The sequence below is a fragment of the Taudactylus pleione genome, unplaced genomic scaffold (genome assembly GCF_031769625.1).
Source record: "Taudactylus pleione unplaced genomic scaffold, aTauple2 ptg000749l, whole genome shotgun sequence".
In the NCBI taxonomy this organism is placed as follows: Eukaryota; Metazoa; Chordata; class Amphibia; order Anura; family Myobatrachidae; genus Taudactylus; species Taudactylus pleione.
In genome coordinates, this window is record NW_028285151.1 from 477,501 (window position 1) to 498,743 (window position 21,243).

Genomic DNA, 21,243 nt, shown 5'->3' on the forward strand with positions numbered 1-21,243 from the left:
GAGCAGCCTTCTAGTCTGAGCATTACCACAAGTGCCAGACACACCTGCTTTTGTTAACCAGCCAGCATCACAGTAGACCGCTTTCCACACATTATTACCATTTGGAGAACCTTTCAACCCAATGTTTTAATGTACAGAGTACCATTCATTATCCCAGACACACCAAATATTCAACCACGCATTCATCAGCTGCCTGAACTTGGAAGGGACGACACTTCCATAATTGTATTATGTTTACTTGCTCAAAGCAAGTACAAAACCAGGTTACCATCCAAAATAAAAGGTCTATCTTTCCATGGGTCTCTAATGTGGATTATTGTACAGTGAGCTCATCTGTACATGGCACATTCTTGTAAAATGCAGAGCTCCAATGTAGAGGCACTAAGTGCCGTATTCCTGCATCTTCAATGCATCTTGTATTTTGTCAATAATATAACCCTGATTGGTTGTTCCAATCTAAATCCAGGCATTTCACATTCAGATCACTTTCCTTAAAGTAGTAAACACCCAAATTTGTCTTTTTTCTTATTTTTTAATTTAAAAAAACCTTCTTGGAGATTAACAATGGTTGTCCAAGATTCACCACTGGCTGGATCAAGGCAACCGCCATACCAAGGGAAGCCAGAAGAGCATTCATTTCACACTGCAAGGTGCTTGACTACCTGTTATAAGTTCTGGGTTTTGTAGTGTATAAACCATTATAACAACACTTGTCCCTCTGCAACCAGGCTGCTTATTGTTTCTCTGTAGTTAATCTATTTATAAGGAAATATATGGTTAAAACAGAAATTGGGAAGGTAGAAATAAACACACAAAAACTAAAAGGGGGGAAGGGGGGCAATAAATTATCTCCCAATGCAGACTGATGTCATTGTCAGATCAGACTTAGGGAGATTTATCAAACCTTCTTGAGAAGACAATTAGAGAAGTTGGCCATAGCAACCAATCAGCTTCTAGCTATAATAAATCTGGTGTAGTTTATTAAATGACAGCTAGAATCTGATTTGTTATTTGGCCAAATCTTCATTGGTTCTTTAAGTGAAGTTTCATGAAATATTTAAACTGCGTGTTTCTGTTTATTTATCTCTATTGAACAGGTAAAGTATATGCTCTTAGTAGTATCACAATAATGGGAAAAAAAGATAAAATAGAAAATGTTCTATATTTATACAATTAAAAAGGCAAGTGATATAATTATTGGTTTCATTAAGTGATGAATAGGACCCATATTTATACTAGATATATATTGAGGATAATGTTGTTCTGTCAGTACCACATTGGTTAAGAATTAGAAGACACATCTGATTTAACTTGGCTAATATGGGGCCTGTTTTACAGGCGAATATAACGCGAATGTTTATGCAGTTTAGTGATTATTGGTAATTGCACATGTGTATGAGTCACCCTGCACATGTGTCACATTTATTCGCAAAGTGATTGACTGGCAGGGACTGTTTGTGGGCGGCACCAGGGAGACCATGGGGGTGGGTACTCAAATGCAGGTGTGCTGTGACCATTTTGGGGGCATGTCTTAGCATGCATAGGTGATCCTGTACCCGTACAAATGGCTCTGGCATCTCAGTTCCCGCGGCCATTCTGGGCCAATTATTGACTTGGCTGCAACCGATGCTGCGTCTTTGTATAAAGTCGCTTGGATTAGCAAAGCCGCCAGTGGGCATCTCAATACAAATCCTGGCAGCTGTGACATTTTCATCTGTTTGAATAGCCGCTGCGTACAAAGTCGCAGCGGCATTGGCGTACATCTCTTAGTCAGGCCCATGGTTCTTTCCACCATCTCCAATTAGCGTATTGTTGTTGGAGCTGACAGATTAATGTGTTGAAGTCTAATCTTTTCTACTGTGATGACCATACAAGTAACCCTTTTCATAGATCCACACAGTCCTCTGCTCATGATTTTGTACTTTGCTTTTCTTTCTAACTTGTTTTTTTAAAGAATATCTTAGTTGGTGTAGTTTAAATATTTTTGAATTATTGATGTGTTTAATTGTGCCCCGCGTTCAATGCTGTATAGAAACCTATTAATAAATAAAATAATTTTATTAATAATATGACAATGTGGTATTTATAGAAATATTTGCCAAAGTGAACACAATGTCATGCATGGTGATTTGCTACATGTTAAACAGTGTTACACATTTTTATAGTTTGGCTACAATGTCTCGTAATTGCTTGGATGTATATTTGAAATACAGCTGGGGCAGGTATCATTATTATTATTATTATTATTATTATTATTATTATTATTATTATTAATAATAATAATAGAGGAGGTAAAATATTCTGCCATAGAACAGTATGCTGTTAGTCCCCTTGATAGTACATATAATGCTAAAAGGTATATGGAGCAACTTCAAGTGGTGCTATATAATCAGGATGATGGTACTGGTATTAAAACAATAATCAAAATAATATATATTCCAAAAAATGACCTAATGATGAAGGACTGGTAATGATGATACATTATTGTTTGTATTATCTATATTGTATTTGTTGTTCTATGTAGGTACTTTCCCCTTGCAATATATACTGGTGCTTTTCGGTGTAGAATGGAGAAGTATAGATGGCAGGAATCATGTTATTTGTACCATCTTTTTTTTTCTCTATTTTGATATATCGCACATAAATAAAAATTGTTATTGATTTAAATACAGCATTGTACTTCTCCCATTTCTACTCTGAAAAGTGCCAGTTACTCCATATACCTTTTTACAATTATTGTTTCCAACCTCCAGTTGGTGGGCGGTCCTGTTTCCCCAAGGGCAGCTCTTGCGCCCAAAACACCCCACACTCATTCACACATTGTTTATTCAAATACATATAATGCTGCCTACTAAATTTGTAATGCCAGGAAATATTATTTAAATTCAGCACTGATGCCTTACCTTGTCTTACCTGTATTGTAGTTGTCCTTAGAATACTCATCTGACATTTAAATGGCTTATTATGACAGAATTGTAATTTGATGGCTCTAGTTTTCTAGTGAGACTAGATAATGCACAGCAAACTATTGTGGCACTTTTGCATTGTGCAGATGACTGTGTAAACAAATCAACAATGTATGGGGTTCACAGATCGCAGATTCTAACCAAACAATGATTAGAATTGGTAAACCAGGATGTCCATCATGTTGGATTTCACAGATCTACAGAGGGGCTGTAGATTGCTAGTGTATGGTAACAATCGGCAGATTTGCAGACCGTTACTAGTAAAATGATGAGCCTCTCAAGATTGGCAAATCTGTATTTACTGAAAACGATCTGCAAATCCCTGAAAAAGATCTGTAATGTATGGGTGCAGATTGTTAGATTGGGAAATCCTAAGATTGGGCAACAAATCTTCAAATTGTTCAATTGTGGTTTTCTGATTGCTGATGTATGGGGGTCTTAAGGTGAGGGCGATCAGGGATTTAACCCCAATAACTGTAGTTCCAGAGATTCATTTATACTATATTTAGTATAAAATGTTACTATTATCGTTGTGACTACTTTGCATTATAAGCGTTACACTTAAATATTGTGGATTGTGCATCAATGTTGGGTTTAATATCTCTTCCAATCAAGAAGTAACAACTGTGCAAATGTTTTTCTGCCTTTGGCATTAAATGCTATTGTATGTGCAAAGCAGCTACATTTTCACAAAGCAAGCCTTGCGTAATTATTGTCATTTCAGAAAAACACAGGAATCTAATTCTTCCTTCACTGTCATGTTGTCCTATAATAATTTTTTTTAATTTTTTACTATTTAGAATAAAAATGCTCTTACTTAGCCATAACAGTTTCTATTTTGTTCATTAGGGATATTTTTTTTATTTGAGAATTATGTTAATGGAATTTATAACAAATTCTCAATGGGAGCTTCTTATTAGAAACTCTTGGGTTGATGCAGTATTGGACATTGGAATGTTTGCCTGTTTTGATCCAGTTCTGAGCAGTGAGTACAGAGTAGGTGCAGGACTGCACTGATGATGATGATGATGATGATGATGGCTAGAAGCGGAAGCACCACATGGGCCTACGCAGATGCATAAAACTCTGCAAATGGGCCAATATTTATTTATATGCATAATTTACGGTATCTGGTCAGATGGTTGACAGTAACCATTTCGACCCCACAAAGTTGACATGGTTCAACATGTCGACTGGCAACATGTCAATATCCTCAGAATGTCGACATGTTCACTTCTTTTGATCACAATATACCTAATTTACTTCCAAACCCGCAACAGGCCATTTGTGCCTTGAGATCCACCTACAGGTAATAACAATTGACCTCTACCCTGTCCCTTTAACTCTAATGTGCAGCTTTCTACTCACCACTCTTCCCAATCACCTGCCACTCCTCCTTTATTAGATATAACTTATAAAGCACCATCACCTACTAACATGATACACAGCAATTTTGTGGGCTAAAGCAGTTTATCTGAAAATGTTGTGTAGGAAGCGGTGTCTTGTGAACTTTGGTTATATAGTGCCTCAGTGAGGTCACTGGTTCCCCTGCAGCCTACCCCAACTTTTTATGACTAACTGCAATTTGCTGCCCCCAAAGCATGCTGTTTGAGACCACCTTCGCTGTCTGCCTCTTGTTGGGCTGACTCTGCCTGAAAGCCCCGGCAGTTTCCCACTATCAAAGACTGTATCAAACTATTGATTGCACAGTAGCCATGGGGCGCTGCATAATGGTGAGATCGGCCTTCAGACTTTAACTTTGAAATTTAATGTTACATTAACTAATGTGTTTTACCACTGTAACACAGGCAGGCATTATTACTATTGCTTAGCAGCTGTGAATTATATAAAACAATTATTATCATTAGATGTATTTATGCATATAAGTAATATCTTTGGATATAGAGGTTTTCTTTTTATTTGTACTTCTTCATGCACAATTGATTACTGCTTTGTAATACTTTTTGTTGTGTTTTAGAACTGTGTTTTGCTCTTTCTTAGTGTCCTCTTGTACAGACAGAAGTTTGTCACCAGATCTTCAAGACCCCATACAAGATGAAAACAAAGAGACAGATCATTCCACATCATCCGATAAAGAGACTGCCAACAATGAGAATGAGGAGCAGAACTCTGGTACCAAAAGAAGAGGACCTAGGACCACCATTAAAGCAAAGCAGCTAGAGACCCTCAAAGCAGCTTTTGCAGCTACTCCAAAACCCACAAGGCATATTCGGGAGCAGCTTGCCCAAGAGACAGGGCTCAACATGAGGGTGATTCAGGTAAAATGACTGCTATTTGTCCTCTATCATCTCTTCTTTATTAGTCTTTGGGTAAATGTACTAAACGTCGATTTTTACTCGATTTGAAATAGATCTAAATCAATGTTATGTTTGAGGGGCTAAATCACATAAAAAAATCACCTGTCAGTAAATGTGTGATTTAGCCTCTGAAGCACAACATCAATGCACATTTGTTTAGATTGATTTCAAATCAATAAAATCAATTTAAAATCAACCTTTAGTAAATTTACCCCCTTATGTATATTTTTTTCTCCCTTTATTATTGCACTTTGTAGTTTGCAGTTACTTGTTTGAGTTTTGGGGAGAGGATGGCCGCAATGACGGATATTTAATTTACCATTGGGCAATCTATATTGCACTATGTACTCCAGTGTAGGTCAGGGAGAATGGGTTCAATCCAATTTCAACTATTTTTAGTATCAGAAAAAACAGCCTGTCTGAGTGCTACCACTATGTGTGCAGTCACTAATGGGGTCCTCCCATATCTGCCCAATGGTCATATATACCTAATTTTGTCAGAGATTTGGACATTATACCATTAAACTGAACATGTGGATATTAGTATGTGTGGTCGCCGGCACAGACACGCCCCTGAAGCTGTCCCAACATGCCTGCGTTTAAGTCACCACCCTCTGTTACCCTCCCACAAATGGCCCCTGTCTGTCAATCACACTGCATTCAAGTCCACACTGCGACCATCGTCGCTAAAGAAACTTTGTGCTTGTGCAGTGAGATTCATACACATGTGCCGTATAAACCAAAATTTGCTCAACTGCGCTAACATTGGCATTGCACCACCTCTGAATGATGCCCATTATTATTTCAGCTGCACGTTAATTCTTATTTATTATCAGTGGTGGCTCCTACCTGTCATTTCGAGGGGCGCTACCGGTACCTTCCTCTGCTTTGTCCACTACTCTGTCCACACCAGTCGTTGCCCCATCAGTGAAGGGAGAATAAAGAACAAAAAAAACAGGCTTGCATAAGAGTACAAGCCGCGGTCAGTGTAGGGTGAGAAAAAAAAAGTCGTGCATGTGCACTGGCTTCTAGGGACTGCTTCGGCTGTGGCCTCTAGAAGCACATTACGGCCGGCAGTTGAACATGCGCACCCCCACCCTCCTATTCCTCTGCTGCTTCTAGGGACTGCATCAGATGCAGCCCTAGAAGTACATTAGAGCTGGCAGAAAGTCTTCCCGATTGCAGTCCAGCATGTAGTTAGTAGATAGTACTTCCAATGGGAAGCTACTGCAACCACTGGGGGCTCACAGGTGATGGCGGATATTTACTGGGGGGGCTGCCTAAGCAAAATTTGCCACTGCTTATTCGCTGATACAATGTTTTTCCCACATTCCAAAGTATCGCCCTATTCAATTCCAGAACGTTTTCGCATGTGTGAAAACTCCATAGGCAATAACAGACGAAAGTTTCTCTACCCAAAGGCAGGAGAAAAGATGTACAAAATCCCTAAAAATGTGGGGACTTGGGGCCTGATTCAGACCCGCTCGCGAGCGCTGAGCGCTCGCAAGCGGGTCGATGGTGCCCAAGTGTGCATGCGCACGATGGAGGCGGCTCCGTCGTGCGCATGCACGAGACCCGAATTATGAGTCTCGCACCAAAGGAGGCGTGCTGCCGATGTTGATTGACAGCGCGCCCCCTTTGGTGGGCATGCCGGGGGCGTGGCTGCCCTGACGGAGGCATTCCCATGTCAGTGGGAGTGCTTTTGGCTCTGATAGAACCAAAAGCACTCCTGGGCTTGCGGCAGCGAGACCCTACCGCAGGGTCTCGTCGCAAGCCCGATGGTCACGATGGTCTTGACCATCACGACCATCATTTTGGCCGCTCGCTATAGCTGTGGGTGGTCACCCACAGCTATGCGAGCGGCCAGGAGGCCGCTCCAAAAAGGAGCAGGGACGGCCCTGATTCAGAGCAAGCGCTCTGTCAGAGCATCCGGCTCTGAATCAGGGCCTTGGTTCAGAACCCTTTGGCCCCCCACCTAATGACTAAATCCACCCTAAAAAACATGTCATTTTTGGGGTGAAAAAGTGTTTGAAAATGGGTATTAAGTACTGGGACAGGTATATTGGGGGACTGTATGGATGGGACAGGTGTTTTTAGGATTGCAGGTGGCTGCAGCAGGTGTATTTTTAAAACTTTTTTAAAATGCACTTAATAGACACAAAAATATACTAGCACCCATTTAAATGAACCCCCAATTTAACTACAGCAATTATTTTTCACAAAAGAAATAGCTTTTCACCATTTATCCACACTTATGCAAATAACAGCCCTTTGCCTCAATGTACTGAGCTAAAATTATTTTATTAGGTCTAGTAATGCACTTCTATATTGATTACCAGGGTCAGTTAGGCTTTTTATGGGGTACTGACTGATTCCCCCAAAATAAGCAGTCCTTTTCGCTAGCTTCACCATTAGCTACATTAGCACATCTGCGTTTTTGCCTGTTTTGCAATTGAATAGGGCAAAAAACGGGTATGTACATTATGAAAGTATGCGATAACTTCACGGCAAACAGGTGAATGAGGCAAAAAGATTGCAGCAGCGAAAACATTTCGCCGGCCGTGACTTTTCGCTTCTAATTTAATCCGGTCCTAAGTGTTGCTCAGTATTGGTACACTCACACAGTGGCGATATTATACACTACTAACATTCCCACTGCCCATGAATTGTGTGCAATATACTGTATTTACCATCTGGGTAGGCAAAAAAAAATAATTATTCACCCTATTGCAATGTGCTTTCATGATCTTGTCCTGTTCCAAAAGATGGTAAAATATTGGCATTAACTATACAGTCTTGTTAACTGAAATACATAATCCTGTCAGATAGGCCATATTTGTGGTTTCCCAATTCCACTCCAGTAAGGATGGCAGAAAGGCTGCAGCCTTGGAAAATGTTGTTGGATCCATTTTGATGTAATTAAAGAGGACCATCCTAACTAATATCAAACATTAGTAACATAGAGATTAATATCCCGTGGTGGGGGAGCAACTCCAGGATGGGTCCATTTTTAATATTAATGGTATTTTTTATTGTTATTGTAATTGTGACCTTGTATTGAATTTCTTAAGATAGATTTTTATAACATAATTTACAAATCAGCAGTTTAAATTTGAGTTGTTTTTTTGTCTGTTTTTTTTTTTTGGTTTTGTTTTCCTATACATGAAAAAAATCTTCATCAATGACCCGTGGATCTATATGGGTCTATGCAATATACATTTCTTTTAAACAATGATGTTGTCTTCATACGAATTGGAGACGAAATGCAAAAAGTATTTAGTTGTAGGGGGGAGGGGGCTTGTCACATTTTGGATGCAGAAATAAAAGTGTCTAAAGTAAGATTTATATGTAGCATATACAGTAGGTTTTAGTTGACTTCAGAATATTGTACATTTTAATGTTCCCTTTTAAACTTTGCTTTCTACTGAGTATAATGTATGTGTCCCATTACTGGTATTCATTTTAATTGAAGGATTAGTAGAACTCTAAAAATGAAACCTTTCAGTAGACTAAGTAGCACGCTTTGAAGGTCTATGAAAAGTATTGTTACAAATTGAGTGAAGGCTGACGACTGGGGAGAGGTGTTTGGAACTGCTCGGATGTTGCAATAAACCATAACCAGAGGAATCCTGAGGTCGACTATTACAATTGTTTACTATAATGAGCATTGTTGTTTTTCTACTTTAAAAAGCTGTTACCTTAGGACAATGATCTTTGTAAGTGTTTCCATGGAAAAAAAGAAAATAGTACTATATTAAGAGGCAAAACGCAGTCTGTTTACATATGTACAAGGTGATTGATAAATTCTGAAATCTTGGATCACTAGAAAAATAGACAAAACAAAGTGTCCAGTTTTATCTTGTCTAGTTGGTGAAAACTGGTGTAAACCTCTATGAAATACTAAAGCTTTATCTTTCTTTTTGTTACATGTTTTGTTTTGTTTTTTGTTGGGCTTTTCAATTTTTCCTGTAGTCTTTTTTTTTTTTTTTTTTTTTTTTTTCAAGTCCCTGCCTATTATTCAGTTTGAAAAAGATTGGTGTTTTTTAATCCTCATTTCTGCGGCAAAAGAGTGAGGTCCTTGCCTTGTCTCTCAGACGGGGGTCCCCATTCATCCCTGTTAAAGAGTTGTAATCCGGATCCTATAAGCCCTTTAGAGGGGCTTGTACAGGATATGATGCTTTTGATAAAGTGGTTTTCATGTTTGATGGTTTTCATGTTCCTTCTCTTGCGGCTTATCCCAGTAAGAATTCCTCCAAAGTTCTCCGTAATCCCTCATCTTAGGGGTGGGACGCCATGACAGAACCCAACTCAAGGGAGGAACTGTAGACCTGCGGTTTTAAAATACCATCACATTTTCACAACACTAAGATGATCTCTTGTTTGTAATTACTTCTTCTTTTACAGCATGTTGCCAAGTATTTCATAAATCTCTACTGTCTTTGCTTCCTTTAAAAATAAGTTGTGTTAAAAAAAATAAAACACAACCACTTTAGTCAAACTATACTCAAAACGATAGCAGAACTTTATGTTTGGAAGGCATATGTTGGAGCATAATGCACCTTGCCCAAATTGTTATTGGTTTGTTCTATACAGAAAATAATACTCAGTTAGTCATATACCAGATCATGCTGACGAGATCCTGCAGTGACACTCAATCAAATTAGGTGCGCGTTTGTGAAAGTGAGTTTGTTTCATGAGACATGTACACGAATGCGCACACCAGAGATATTCGACAGCCAATTAGAAATGCCTGTCACTGCGAGGGTGCACAACTTTTCTACAAAATGCAACCTGGGAGAAGGGCATGAAAAGTGGGAAAACCATCCTGGACCCCAAAAAAGTGACAACTGAGATAGCAGGGGCAGGTGTGTAACTAGGTGTTTGAAGGCTCCATAGTGAACGTTTGTATGGGTCCCTATGTACCACCCGATGGTGAAACATGTATATAACACATGTAGCTTTGACATGGAAGATGGGCCCCCCTCAGCTCTGGGCCCCTTACACCTATGGTAGTTACACCCATGAGCAGAGCCATATAGAAGGTTGATAGTGGCCATAAGGGAGGTACTGGATGTTTTTAAAATGTCTGATTGATTGCATTTTTTTATTTTTAATGGTGGAAAAATTATAGCAAGAGTGTTTTTCATCAAATTAAAGTCTTTCCATCGGAAATGTCTGTATAGCAACTTTTCAGTGTTTTTATACAAGTTTACAAAAAGTTGTAATAAACACTTTTACCTCACATTTGCATGTTCTAAAACCTCTCTCCCATCAATACAACACCCAACATACCTGACCCACATCATTGAACCCATTATTTTAACCCCTCCAGGTACATGATTATTCATTGGTAGGTGTGTACCAGAGGTTCTTCACTGTCTCCTGACATTTTCACCTTAAAATTGAACGATGTTCCCTACCTTTTCACCTGCTCAGGAGGGTGCACAAAAAATGGAAATTCCTCTGCAAAATGAATGCAATTTGGAACTTGATTACAAATGAAATTTGCAGTGCAAGTTTGTCATGAAACTGGTCGCAGTACCCAACTCGCACCTAATTGGATTGATCCCTATTGTTGTAATAAGTCCCTTTTTCCAGTATTTTACTTACTGACTTTAGAACTGACCTGCGTGGAGTGGGAGTATAGCATTTTGTCTGCAGACTGTGATGCTTTTTGTACATACCATATGTTCGCATGATTATATTGGCATTTTTTTATTCCAGTTAGAGAGTATACTGTTTAATTTTCTTTACCAATATCTAATTTGCAAGTTTAATGCATTGATGTTCTATTCCTTGATATGCAGTAAGCTTCACGTTGATATTTGTGCTTGCTTTATACTATTTAGACTTTTTAGATGTATAAATCTGGTCATTAGTGATAAGTTTTGACTATGAATTAAACCTGACAATTGTAATCTTGTAACAATCCCACTTATAAGTATATTTTCTAAGTAGGGACAGGGTGAACCTTAGACAAATGTCAGTCTGACTTGGCAAGCATTAGGACTACATACCTTTTTTTTTAACTTTCAAACTTTTATATTTATTTAAATGTTCTACTAAGACTGTGCTGAATAATGTCTAGTTCCAGGGTTTGCACAGTAACAGATTCACATTCTTTGTTAATTATTCTTTTCCAATTTACTCCATTGGTTCCATGCATTACCATATGAAAGGCAGTAAGTTTGTTTTGTGCCTACAAGTGTGCTTTTAAATGGCAAAGGCGGCCCAACAAATAGAAACTAATGTATACAGCTCTATCAAATAGACCATATATTCTACAACCTTCTTTGAGAGCGCTATCTTATTTACTTTTCGGATATGAGAGAATGGTGCCACTGTGTATTAAAGAACTCTCCTGCTATTATATATAGTATCACTGCCCAGAACAGTAAGCAGTGGTTGGCTTGCCTAGGCTAAGGAATGCTACTGTAAGCCCTTGCAGCTTGGCTGGGACTTTTCTAAGCATAATTGTAATAAATGGAATTCCACTCTAAATGAGTGGACAAAATTAAGAATTCAGTGGAGTGGCCATTGCAACAGTTAATTTGTCCCACATTTCATGTACACCTAAAGGGATATATTATTATTATTGTTGTTGTTGTTATTATTAATAATAAAAATAATACATTATTAATAGTAGTATATCCCAATTGACATTAGCCTTTGCATAATTATCAGCTATATTTGTAAGATAATTAATGATCTGTACTCTACTTTTGGAGCTATTCAGAGGTGTACAGTGTTAAATTCTGTAGGTTTCAACATAGGGAAAAAGGTGTTTCCATGCAGGAACAGAACGTTTTGACCTCTATTTTCTTTTTGGTTTCTGCTCTATGTGTATATCAGGGCTCCTTGATATGGAGAGCCTGATGGATTCTATTGGTTTCTTATTTATTGGTGGCCATAGGCTGATAGTCGCAGTTCCCCCAAGCCAGCTGCTGACACAAAAGAAAAGTAAAATAGAGAAGGTTTGGACCTTATATTGCATTGATTGAGTGACCATCTGGACACTCTGCAGACTCCTCTGAGGAAGGCAGACCTTTATATAAAGACATGGATCTTTCTTGTAAAGAGGTTTACAATAGAGTACATATAAGTAGTGATCCTACATAGTTTACTTCAATCTACCTCTCTTATAAATTCATTATGGCTGCATAAATTTACTTTACATCATTATATGTATGGTTCCAAAATGACTGATAATAATATGATTATTATTGGGCATGTAAGTAAATGCAGTAGATGACCACAATTGTGACCTATGCCAGCATTTTTCAGCCACAGGGAAGCCTTGGTATAAGCTGGAAGTTCTCTGGCTGTTTGATCTGAGTACCACATCTGATCGTGTCCAGTTTGGCCATCAGAGTGACAGGAATGACTGTGTCCAGTTTAGTACACTTTAAAGAGGCGCCCTGCGGATAACCACTGAAATAATAACATAATTTCAGTGGTTCCTAAACTTTTTTAATCACTGCGCCCTAGTGCCTCAGCATTGTTTTCACGGCACCCCTAAGCCAAAAGTTTGTTATTGGGAAATTCAGAAAAAAATGTGAAGTAGTACAGTGAAGTAAATTGCGCTTACCTATCATCCTTAGGTTTGGTTATATAGTGGAAGACAGGTTTGCGCTTCTGTTTGTGCACATATTTACATTACAATGACCATAACGAATTTGATTTGGTGCTGGACCACCAACCTGAGCAGGGTCAGCTCTAGGGGTGTTCGACCAGTGCAGTCGCACAGGGGCGCCACCCATAGAGGGCACACCCTTCCCCAACATCCCGATTTCAGCGGGACAGTAATGTGAGGCTTCACCCCAGCCTGACGTTATTTGGAGGCGTGCACACCTCCTAGTAACCTCACACAGGGGGCATGGCCTATGGTAATTAGGCCACACCTCCATCAGCACTCTATTAAAGGCCAGCACAGGGTGCTCCGAACCCTGGAGCCGGCCCTGAACCTGAGGCACCCCTGCAAGTGTCCCGAGGCACCCAAGGGTGCCACAGCGCACAGTTTAGGAATCACTGCCTTATTTATAAACCTACAAAACTGAGTAGTTTCTGATGTGCATGTGTTGGCAATTGTTCACACAAATTGTATTTTCTGTTATACTCTGGCCTCTCCATTTGTTTTCTGGCCAGGCAGTGATTAATAGGAGTCCTGGGCAGGGCCGGCTGGAACCTAAAACTTTTGGTAAGCGAAGATACATTTTGGTGCCCCCTGGCTGAATTTGCACACTCTGACGGTGTGTGCACCCGACAAAGGAAAGGGGTGTGGTCTCATGGGAAAAGCCATAATCACGAGCGCCAATCATGCTGGGTACATGCCCAGTGCTCTTGGAGCTGCTGGGCATGCTCACAGTCCCTTTCTCCAGTGAATAGATGCCGCGTGCATGCACATGTCATCTATTCACCAGTTACCCCCCACCCACCCCATCTGGAACACTTTGTTGCCAAAATAGGGATGGTTGGGAGGCATGCTAAAGGAAAGGTCCCAGAAGACAGGGGCGTGGTCACACAATAGTATTCCCAATTCAAACTACACCACACAGTAGCACAATCTTCTTCACATTACACAGCACATAGTGTCCCTGATTCACATTACACCACATAGTAGTGTCCCTTATACAATGCCCACAGTAGTAGTGCCCCTAATACAATGCCCACAGTAGTAGTGACCCTTGTACAATACCCACAGTAGTAGTGACCCTTGTACAATACCTACAGCAGTAGTGGCCCTTATACATAATGCCCACAGCAGTGGTACCCCTTCTGCAGTGCCATCAGTGGTGGTGCCCCTTCTGCAATTCCCCCATTAGTAGTGGCCCCTGTAGAAGTGCCCCCAGTAGCCCCTGTAGTAGTAGTGGCCCCTGTAGTAGTGCTCCCAGCAGCCCCTGTAGTAGTGTCCCCGGTATTAGAGCCACGCAAAACACACAAAAAAGAGGTTACTTACCTTAAGCCCCGATCCTGCGTCCGCTGCCGGCCGCCGCTCCTCGTTACTATGGGACGTCATGACGTCTCCCACATAGTGCCCATGGGGGAAGCCTAGCTGGAGCTTAGGAGTGAGTTCCGGCTGCCGCTGTGGGGAGCCGGGCGCCCGCTGGTAAAATCTCAGCGCGCGCCCGGGAAATGGAGACTCCCTGCGGCAGCCGCGGGAAGGAGTGTGGCGTGGGGGGGGGATGGGAAACTGGGTGGACGGGAAGGAGTGTGGCGCAGGGAGGGGGGACAGGCGGGGAAGGAGTGTGGCGGCGGGAGGAGGGTATGAGTTTGGCCGCACTGGGGATTGAGCGCCCTCTGCTGGCTGGCGTCCTACGCACATGCGTAGTCGCGTAACGAGCCGGCCCTGGTCCTGGGTAACTATAAAAAGAAATTAACAACGGTCTGCAATCTAGCAGTAAAATGGAACAGCAATGCCTTCAGTAAGCTTTCTTGCACAATTAGACTTCCTTCATTTATTTTTATATTTGTATCTCCATGAACGTAAGAACATATTACTATTTACTATACAGATTGGTAGAAGTTCCAATTGGGTTTGAAGATGTTTATAAGGACTAGATTCCTGTACTTTATTCATGTTGGAGTGTAATGTTCAGATAAGCCCTTTTATATTTATTTATTGTGATCAGATTTTGTATACCTGATGCCCCTTCATTGTGAAACTGTGAGAATTCCATATGCAACTAATGAGTATGTTGATATACCTAGCTTCATTTGTTCAATGTATGTGCACTACTATTAGGATGGCTCCTCTTATTGTGAATTTACCACGATGTGTGTGTGTGTGCAGGGCCGGCTCTAGGGGTGTTCGACCAGTGCGGTCGAACAGGGGCGCTACTCATAGAGGGCGCACCCCTCCCCAACATCCCAATTTCAGTGGGACAGTGCTTGTCCTGCTGTTCCACCCATGGGCCGAAGCCGCAGCTGTGTGGCGGTGTTGGAGTCTGAATGGATGCTGCGCGCATGCGAGCAGCATTCATTCAGTGATGGAGTGGGCTGGGGAAAGCCCAGCTAGTGAGGTTCCCCCCCAGCCTGACATTGTTTGGAGGCGTGCCATGCGGGCAAGCCTCCAAATAACGTCACGTAGGAGGCGTGGCCTATGGAAATTAGACCACGCCCACATTTTCAGTCACGCGCGGCACAGCCGCCATGTAAGGGCACTTTAAAGAGAGCCGGCACAGGGTGCTCCGACCCCTGGAGCCGGCCCTGTGTGTGTTTAAATCACACACATATGTAACTTTGTAGGCTAATAATGATCATAATAATTATTATTAGTAATAGCAATAATAATAAATTATCTTTGATTGTACACTGAAGTCTATTTTGTGTTTTCTGAGTCTACCATTCTGTCACTTGTATAGGAGATTGTACACTTTGGTTAAATGATCTATTCTACATCCATCCCCCATGCCAGTGTTGCTATGCTCTATTAGTCAGTGACCATGTTCAGGCCAATGAGCTGATGTCACCTGGTCCTATACATAAAAGAAACTGACCAACAGCTGTCTATAGGGGAGAGCTGGTGATACACATGAACATTGAAACTACTGAGATTGCTGCAAACTCGGGGTTTCATATTTAATATAAAACAAATAAGATAGCCAGATATCTAGAATTGCGTATGCAGCTTTCAAATTAATCGAGCATCATCATTTGAAATGTATTAGTGATATTAAAGAATAACTTAATCCCCTAACTGAAACATTCATATATAAAGAAGGAATATATGTCCAATCATAGGAGACAACTTGTTTAAAATGAAGGTTGATCATTTACCCCCATTCCCCCAATGTGACTGAAATTGCCATGCATGGACAGTGGCAGCTCATTTATACCCCTTTTACACCAAAGCAAAAACCTGGGTTTTTGCAGGGTCTACCCGGGTTGCAGCTCAGTGTAAAAGGGTCCCTGAAAAATAACCTGGGTCAAGTGACGCTGCAATCCAACCCAGGTAGCTACCAGGGTTGGACCCAGGATGGACCCAGGTAATGGTGCAGTGTAAATGGTGCAACCCAGGTTATCTGATCTGGATCATGCCTAAAATGAGCGGATTGGTGGTTGTGGAGCATTCACCTCCCACTTTTTATGACCTCACAGGTTTAGCAGGGCAGACCTGAGTTCAGTGTGAACAGAGCTGACCTGGGAGTAACCCAGATCAAAGGTGCAGTGTAAATGGGTCTGACCTGGGTCTGACCAGGGTTGGAACCATGTCCAAAAACCCAGGTCGGACCTGGGTTTTTGGTGGAAAAGAGGTATTACAGACTCATGCATGTTTGATTACTTGTTGCTTGTGCATGAAGTCGTCAATCTATATTCTGCAGTATATGCTGAGCATTTCTGAGCACCTAATGGCACAAGCTACGATTTTTTTTTGTGTGTGTCACTGTTATTTATCAGGTGTAAGTGTGTGTGTGTATATGTATGTGTGTGTGTGTGTGTGTGTGTGTGTATATATATATATATTTATATATATATATATATATATATAATGTGTGTATGTATATGTGTGTGTGTGTGTGTGTATATATATATATATATATATATATATATATATATATAAATATGTAATATTGCACACACATGCATGCACGTCTCTAATACATACACACTTCATTTTTGGACAAAAATAGTTTCTCTTCATGTATTTAGCTGGTAATTAAATAGAATTAATGTCTTTAAAACAACCATATGCTAAACTGGTATTGTGAAAATCTGAAATTATTACTATAATTCTAAAATAATTAAAATTTATTGATTTCAGCAATAAAATGTCCTCAACCTACTATTATGTAGGTGGGCTTGTTTTAATTATACATGAGATATTCTTTTTGGCACATAAAAAGGGAAAGAAGAAGCTGCACTTTGAGAAAAAGTGTAAAAAAATGTATAAATGTAATAACAAATGAAATTTCAAAGCATAAACATTTGTAAACAAACATTGCCACCAGTGCATGAAGGCAACAAAGTAATGATGCAACAAGGTAATTATAATCACAATTGCAGTTTAGGGATCTATGTACTAAGCCTTGGAGAAAGATAAAGTGGACAGAGATAAAGTACCATCCAATCAGCTGTCTTTCTTCAAACACAGCCTGTAAAGTGAAAGAAGGTAATTGATTGGTTGGTACTTTATCTCCATCCACTTTATCTTTCTCCAAGGCTTAGTACATAAACTCCTTAATCATATAGAATAAATTGTATGGACCAGTACCCCTCCTGCGCAATAGTTTTTTTTTCCTCGCACCTCCAGAGCAAGTGTGATTTGTCCTAAAATTGTTAATTTTACCAGAGTGGGACTTGGTCTGGCACCCCGACAGCACCCCACCATAGGACTAATTAAGCAAATGGAAGTTTCCAATTGGCTTAATTAGTCCATAATTACTTACCTTCTGCAGTGCTGTCTTCTGCATCCAGCGTCGGGAGCCATCTCTTCTGCAGCAGGGTGAGTATGTCAGTGTTTGTAAGTGAGTATGTGTGACCCCCGGTGTATGTCCCCCCCCCCCCCAGTGTTAGTGTGGCCCCCTGGAATGGGCGCTGGGAGAACTACATCTTACAGTAGCCCTTGCCCCTCCCACCAGCCTTGGAGCCTGCCAGCAGCCCCCGGGACTCCCAGAAGCCTCCTCTCCAGTGAGAAGATAGAGGAGAGACCACCAGAAGCCTAGGAGACCACCGGAGACCCCCGGGCAGATAAGTGAAGAAATATTTTTTTTTTTACGCGGCGCAGTGTTTTCAGAGCTGAAAACCCCACAATCACTATTTTTTAAATTGTATACCACGGGGATCGGGAGCGCGCATACCCGCAGTATTCCAAAATTGGGTGCAAGGTTTTTTCCTCGCTAAACCTCGCATCCAATTGAATCTGCCCCTTAGTGGCCTATTTTTTTTAATTCAATATTAGCGGGGGATACCCGCAAATATTAAGTACCACCCCAATATACCAATTGAGGGACATAGCAGATATCTCCATATCTATGGTGACAACTGTCAGATCTATAAAACCATTCTGGAGTTTGGGCTCAGCAGTTAATGCCATCTGAAAATGGCGTCAGCCTCTAGCTTATGGGCTACTTTTTGCACAAATTACTGAGAGAGAGTTCCAGAGGTAATGACCAACGCAGAGGTGTGGACAGTAGACCACGCATGTGCACTAGGGCTGAGGGGGTCTGGATAGAAGAGTGAAGAGATCACTGTCCCTGCTTGTGAGTTTTGATACATTTGGGCGGTATATAATTTCTTATTGCCTTTTGCATGGGGGAGCTTATTTATGAGTTGGATGTCAGAAGGGCATTAACAGAAATACTGATCTGAAAATATAAATAATTTATGAAATCAGTAGGATTGTTTTAAAGCATAAAGGGCTATTTTCTGTGGTGGGGATGGACCATATTGACTGTATATTTTACATTATTAAACACAAGAGTTGAACCGCACAAGAATTATAAAGGCTTATAGAAATGTCTGTAATTATCTAACCAACATGAATGCTATATCTATCTTAACACCATTATTATAGCACTAGGTTGGTGGTGCTCCCAGTTAATAAAACTCCTATATATTATTTTTGCAAGAAGGCAAAAAAAAAAAAGACAGAATGTCTAACTGGGCCTTTCTAGCAAAAATAATATATATGTATATTTTACATATAAGCTTTTCATTTTTAAAAGAGCTATTCTTTATTTTTATTTTTGTACTAACAATGGAACTGGCAGCTAGAACCGAGCTTCTGGTTCCTCACACATGTTAAGAGCCTGCACATGCTCAGTACAGCAAAACGGACTCCAGAGCAATAAGTAACCCTAGTCAATAGGGATTTTTTTTTCTGGGGCAGCTACAACAGAGGTAGAATATTAATTAAACTGTGGTTATAAGTAAAACAAGTTATGATAACAAATAATACATTTGTTACCACTATGCATTCGTTTCTAAACAATGTTGCAGTGTAAGATTTGCAAGTTGCCCACCAATGCTGGAGAGCTTTAATTTTTATTCTGCAATTCAGATTTGAGCTACAACACGCTTCTCCCAAATCTAAATCTTCTTTACATTTTTAATCTGCCCCACCTGCAGTCCAGCTTTGCCAAAGTTACTCTTTCTGTGTTTTGCTCTCAACTCAGGGGTATATTTACTAAAGTGATGGTTTTAGAAGGGGAGATGTTGCCCATAACAAACAATCAGAGCTAGCTATTATCTTCTAGAAGGTGCTAGATAAATGATAAGTAGAATCTGGTTGGTTGCTATGGGCAACATCTCCACTTCTAAAAACTCTCACTTTAGTAAATTACCCCTCAGAATCAGCTCCTAAGTTGCTATAAAACACTAGAAAGAGGAACCTTGTATGATTCAGACACATTTATTAGTGGATTGAACAATTATGAATATAGGGCCCGATTCAGACCCGCTCGCTAGGCTGCGTTCGCACGCAGCTGGCCGATTTTCGCTATCTGCTTATGCATCGCAGTGCGTGAACCAGTCACTGCGTTCGGAACGCGATCACTCGGAATACACAGATGGCACGCTAGTTTGAGTGACAGAATGTGCCATTTGTGAGTGGTGACAGGGGAAGGTCCTTGAAAATGGGGGAGTGGTGGTGTGAACGCAGGCGTGCCTGAGCATTTAAACTGCGTTCTTTGGGCGTGCATAATTAAGATGGGGCGTCATTGTACACGTCACCTGGCCGCTTATATCCATGCAGCACTCGCAGTGCTAGCCATAGAGTAGGGTCAACTATAAGCACTGTGTATGCCTCTGATGGTTCTCGATGTTACCGATTGTTATATACACTTCCTGGAGAGGACGTGTGCTGAGAAGGGAAAGCGGGCGTCATAAGACTGGCTTGTGATCGCACTGCCGTCGCACGCTATGACATAGTGGGCGTACTAATGTTTTGCTATGCGATCGCAGCTTTTGCATATATTAGCAGCTGACGGCTGTGTGCGAACGTATCTAGCAAGCGAATCTGAATTGAGCCCATAATTCCTAGCCTGTGGTCGTTCCTGGTTGTTTATATTAAAGAGGTCCAAACTGTCACTAAGGGGAACTTTATATAGTTTTTTAAATGCACTAATTTTTGATTTTCTGAACCAGCTTTAAATTCAAATACTGATGTTGACAGCAAGTGGCCTGAAGAAGTTCACAAGCATCTTATGATCCCCTCTATGACACTGTGGCATATTTCCCAAGGACAATTAGTAGGCTATTGGATGTTTTTGGGGGCTACCCACAAATATTAAGCATCACTAAGATGTAGGGGGGCCGCTGCAGATATCAGAGATATGCTGTGGACAACCTTTTTTTCATCACAAAATAAGCTCCCATAGTTTGTATGGGGGCATCAGCCCAAAGTAATCTATGGTAGCCTATGGGCTATATTCCACACAATGTTTTTGGAGAGGGATCCTCCACATGGCTAACTGCTGGCCAGGGCTTTCTCACAAACTCTGGGCCTGATTCATTATCGGCCACAACTGCGATTATGCATGCAATCGGCTGATTGTTGCATTCTGCGTATGCATGGCAGCGCGTGCGAACCAGCCACTGCGAACGGGAACACAGACCCATCGCAGAGTGATTGACAGGAAGTGCCGTTTGTGGAAGGCGACCTGGGGGGGTGGTTGGCGAATCACAGGTGTGCCAGTGTGTTTGAACGCCATTACACCATTACAGGGGTGTGCATCAATTATCCACTGCAATAGCCTATGCAGCCTGCTTACTCATAGCGTGGGATGAAGTTAGCAATTTCTGAGTAAGGTCAGGGCTTGTGCAAGTGTGCATGAGGCTGCGATGGTACTCGATGTTATCAATGGTTTCGTTGTCTTGCTAAGGATTACGGATGTGTGTAAGGTAAAGTGGGCGTACTTATGTTGTGCTGTGACGGCATAGTGATTGCAATGGATTAGCATATCATCGCAGTGAGATCCGTAATGAATCAAGCCCTCTGTCCCAGCATCTGAGGGATGACA

At 41.0% G+C, this 21,243-nt stretch overlaps 1 protein-coding gene across 2 annotated transcripts in view; it reads left to right on the forward strand.

The window, feature by feature from the left end:
* Window positions 1-21,243, forward strand: part of LHX5 (LIM homeobox 5) — a 54,900-nt gene that overhangs the window by 11,913 nt on the left and 21,744 nt on the right. For both annotated transcript variants that reach the window (XM_088457231.1, XM_088457230.1), the window contains exon 4: window positions 4,968-5,245. In XM_088457231.1, the coding sequence (XP_088313357.1) occupies window positions 4,968-5,245 (278 nt within the window). The remainder of the gene's footprint in view (window positions 1-4,967; window positions 5,246-21,243) is intronic.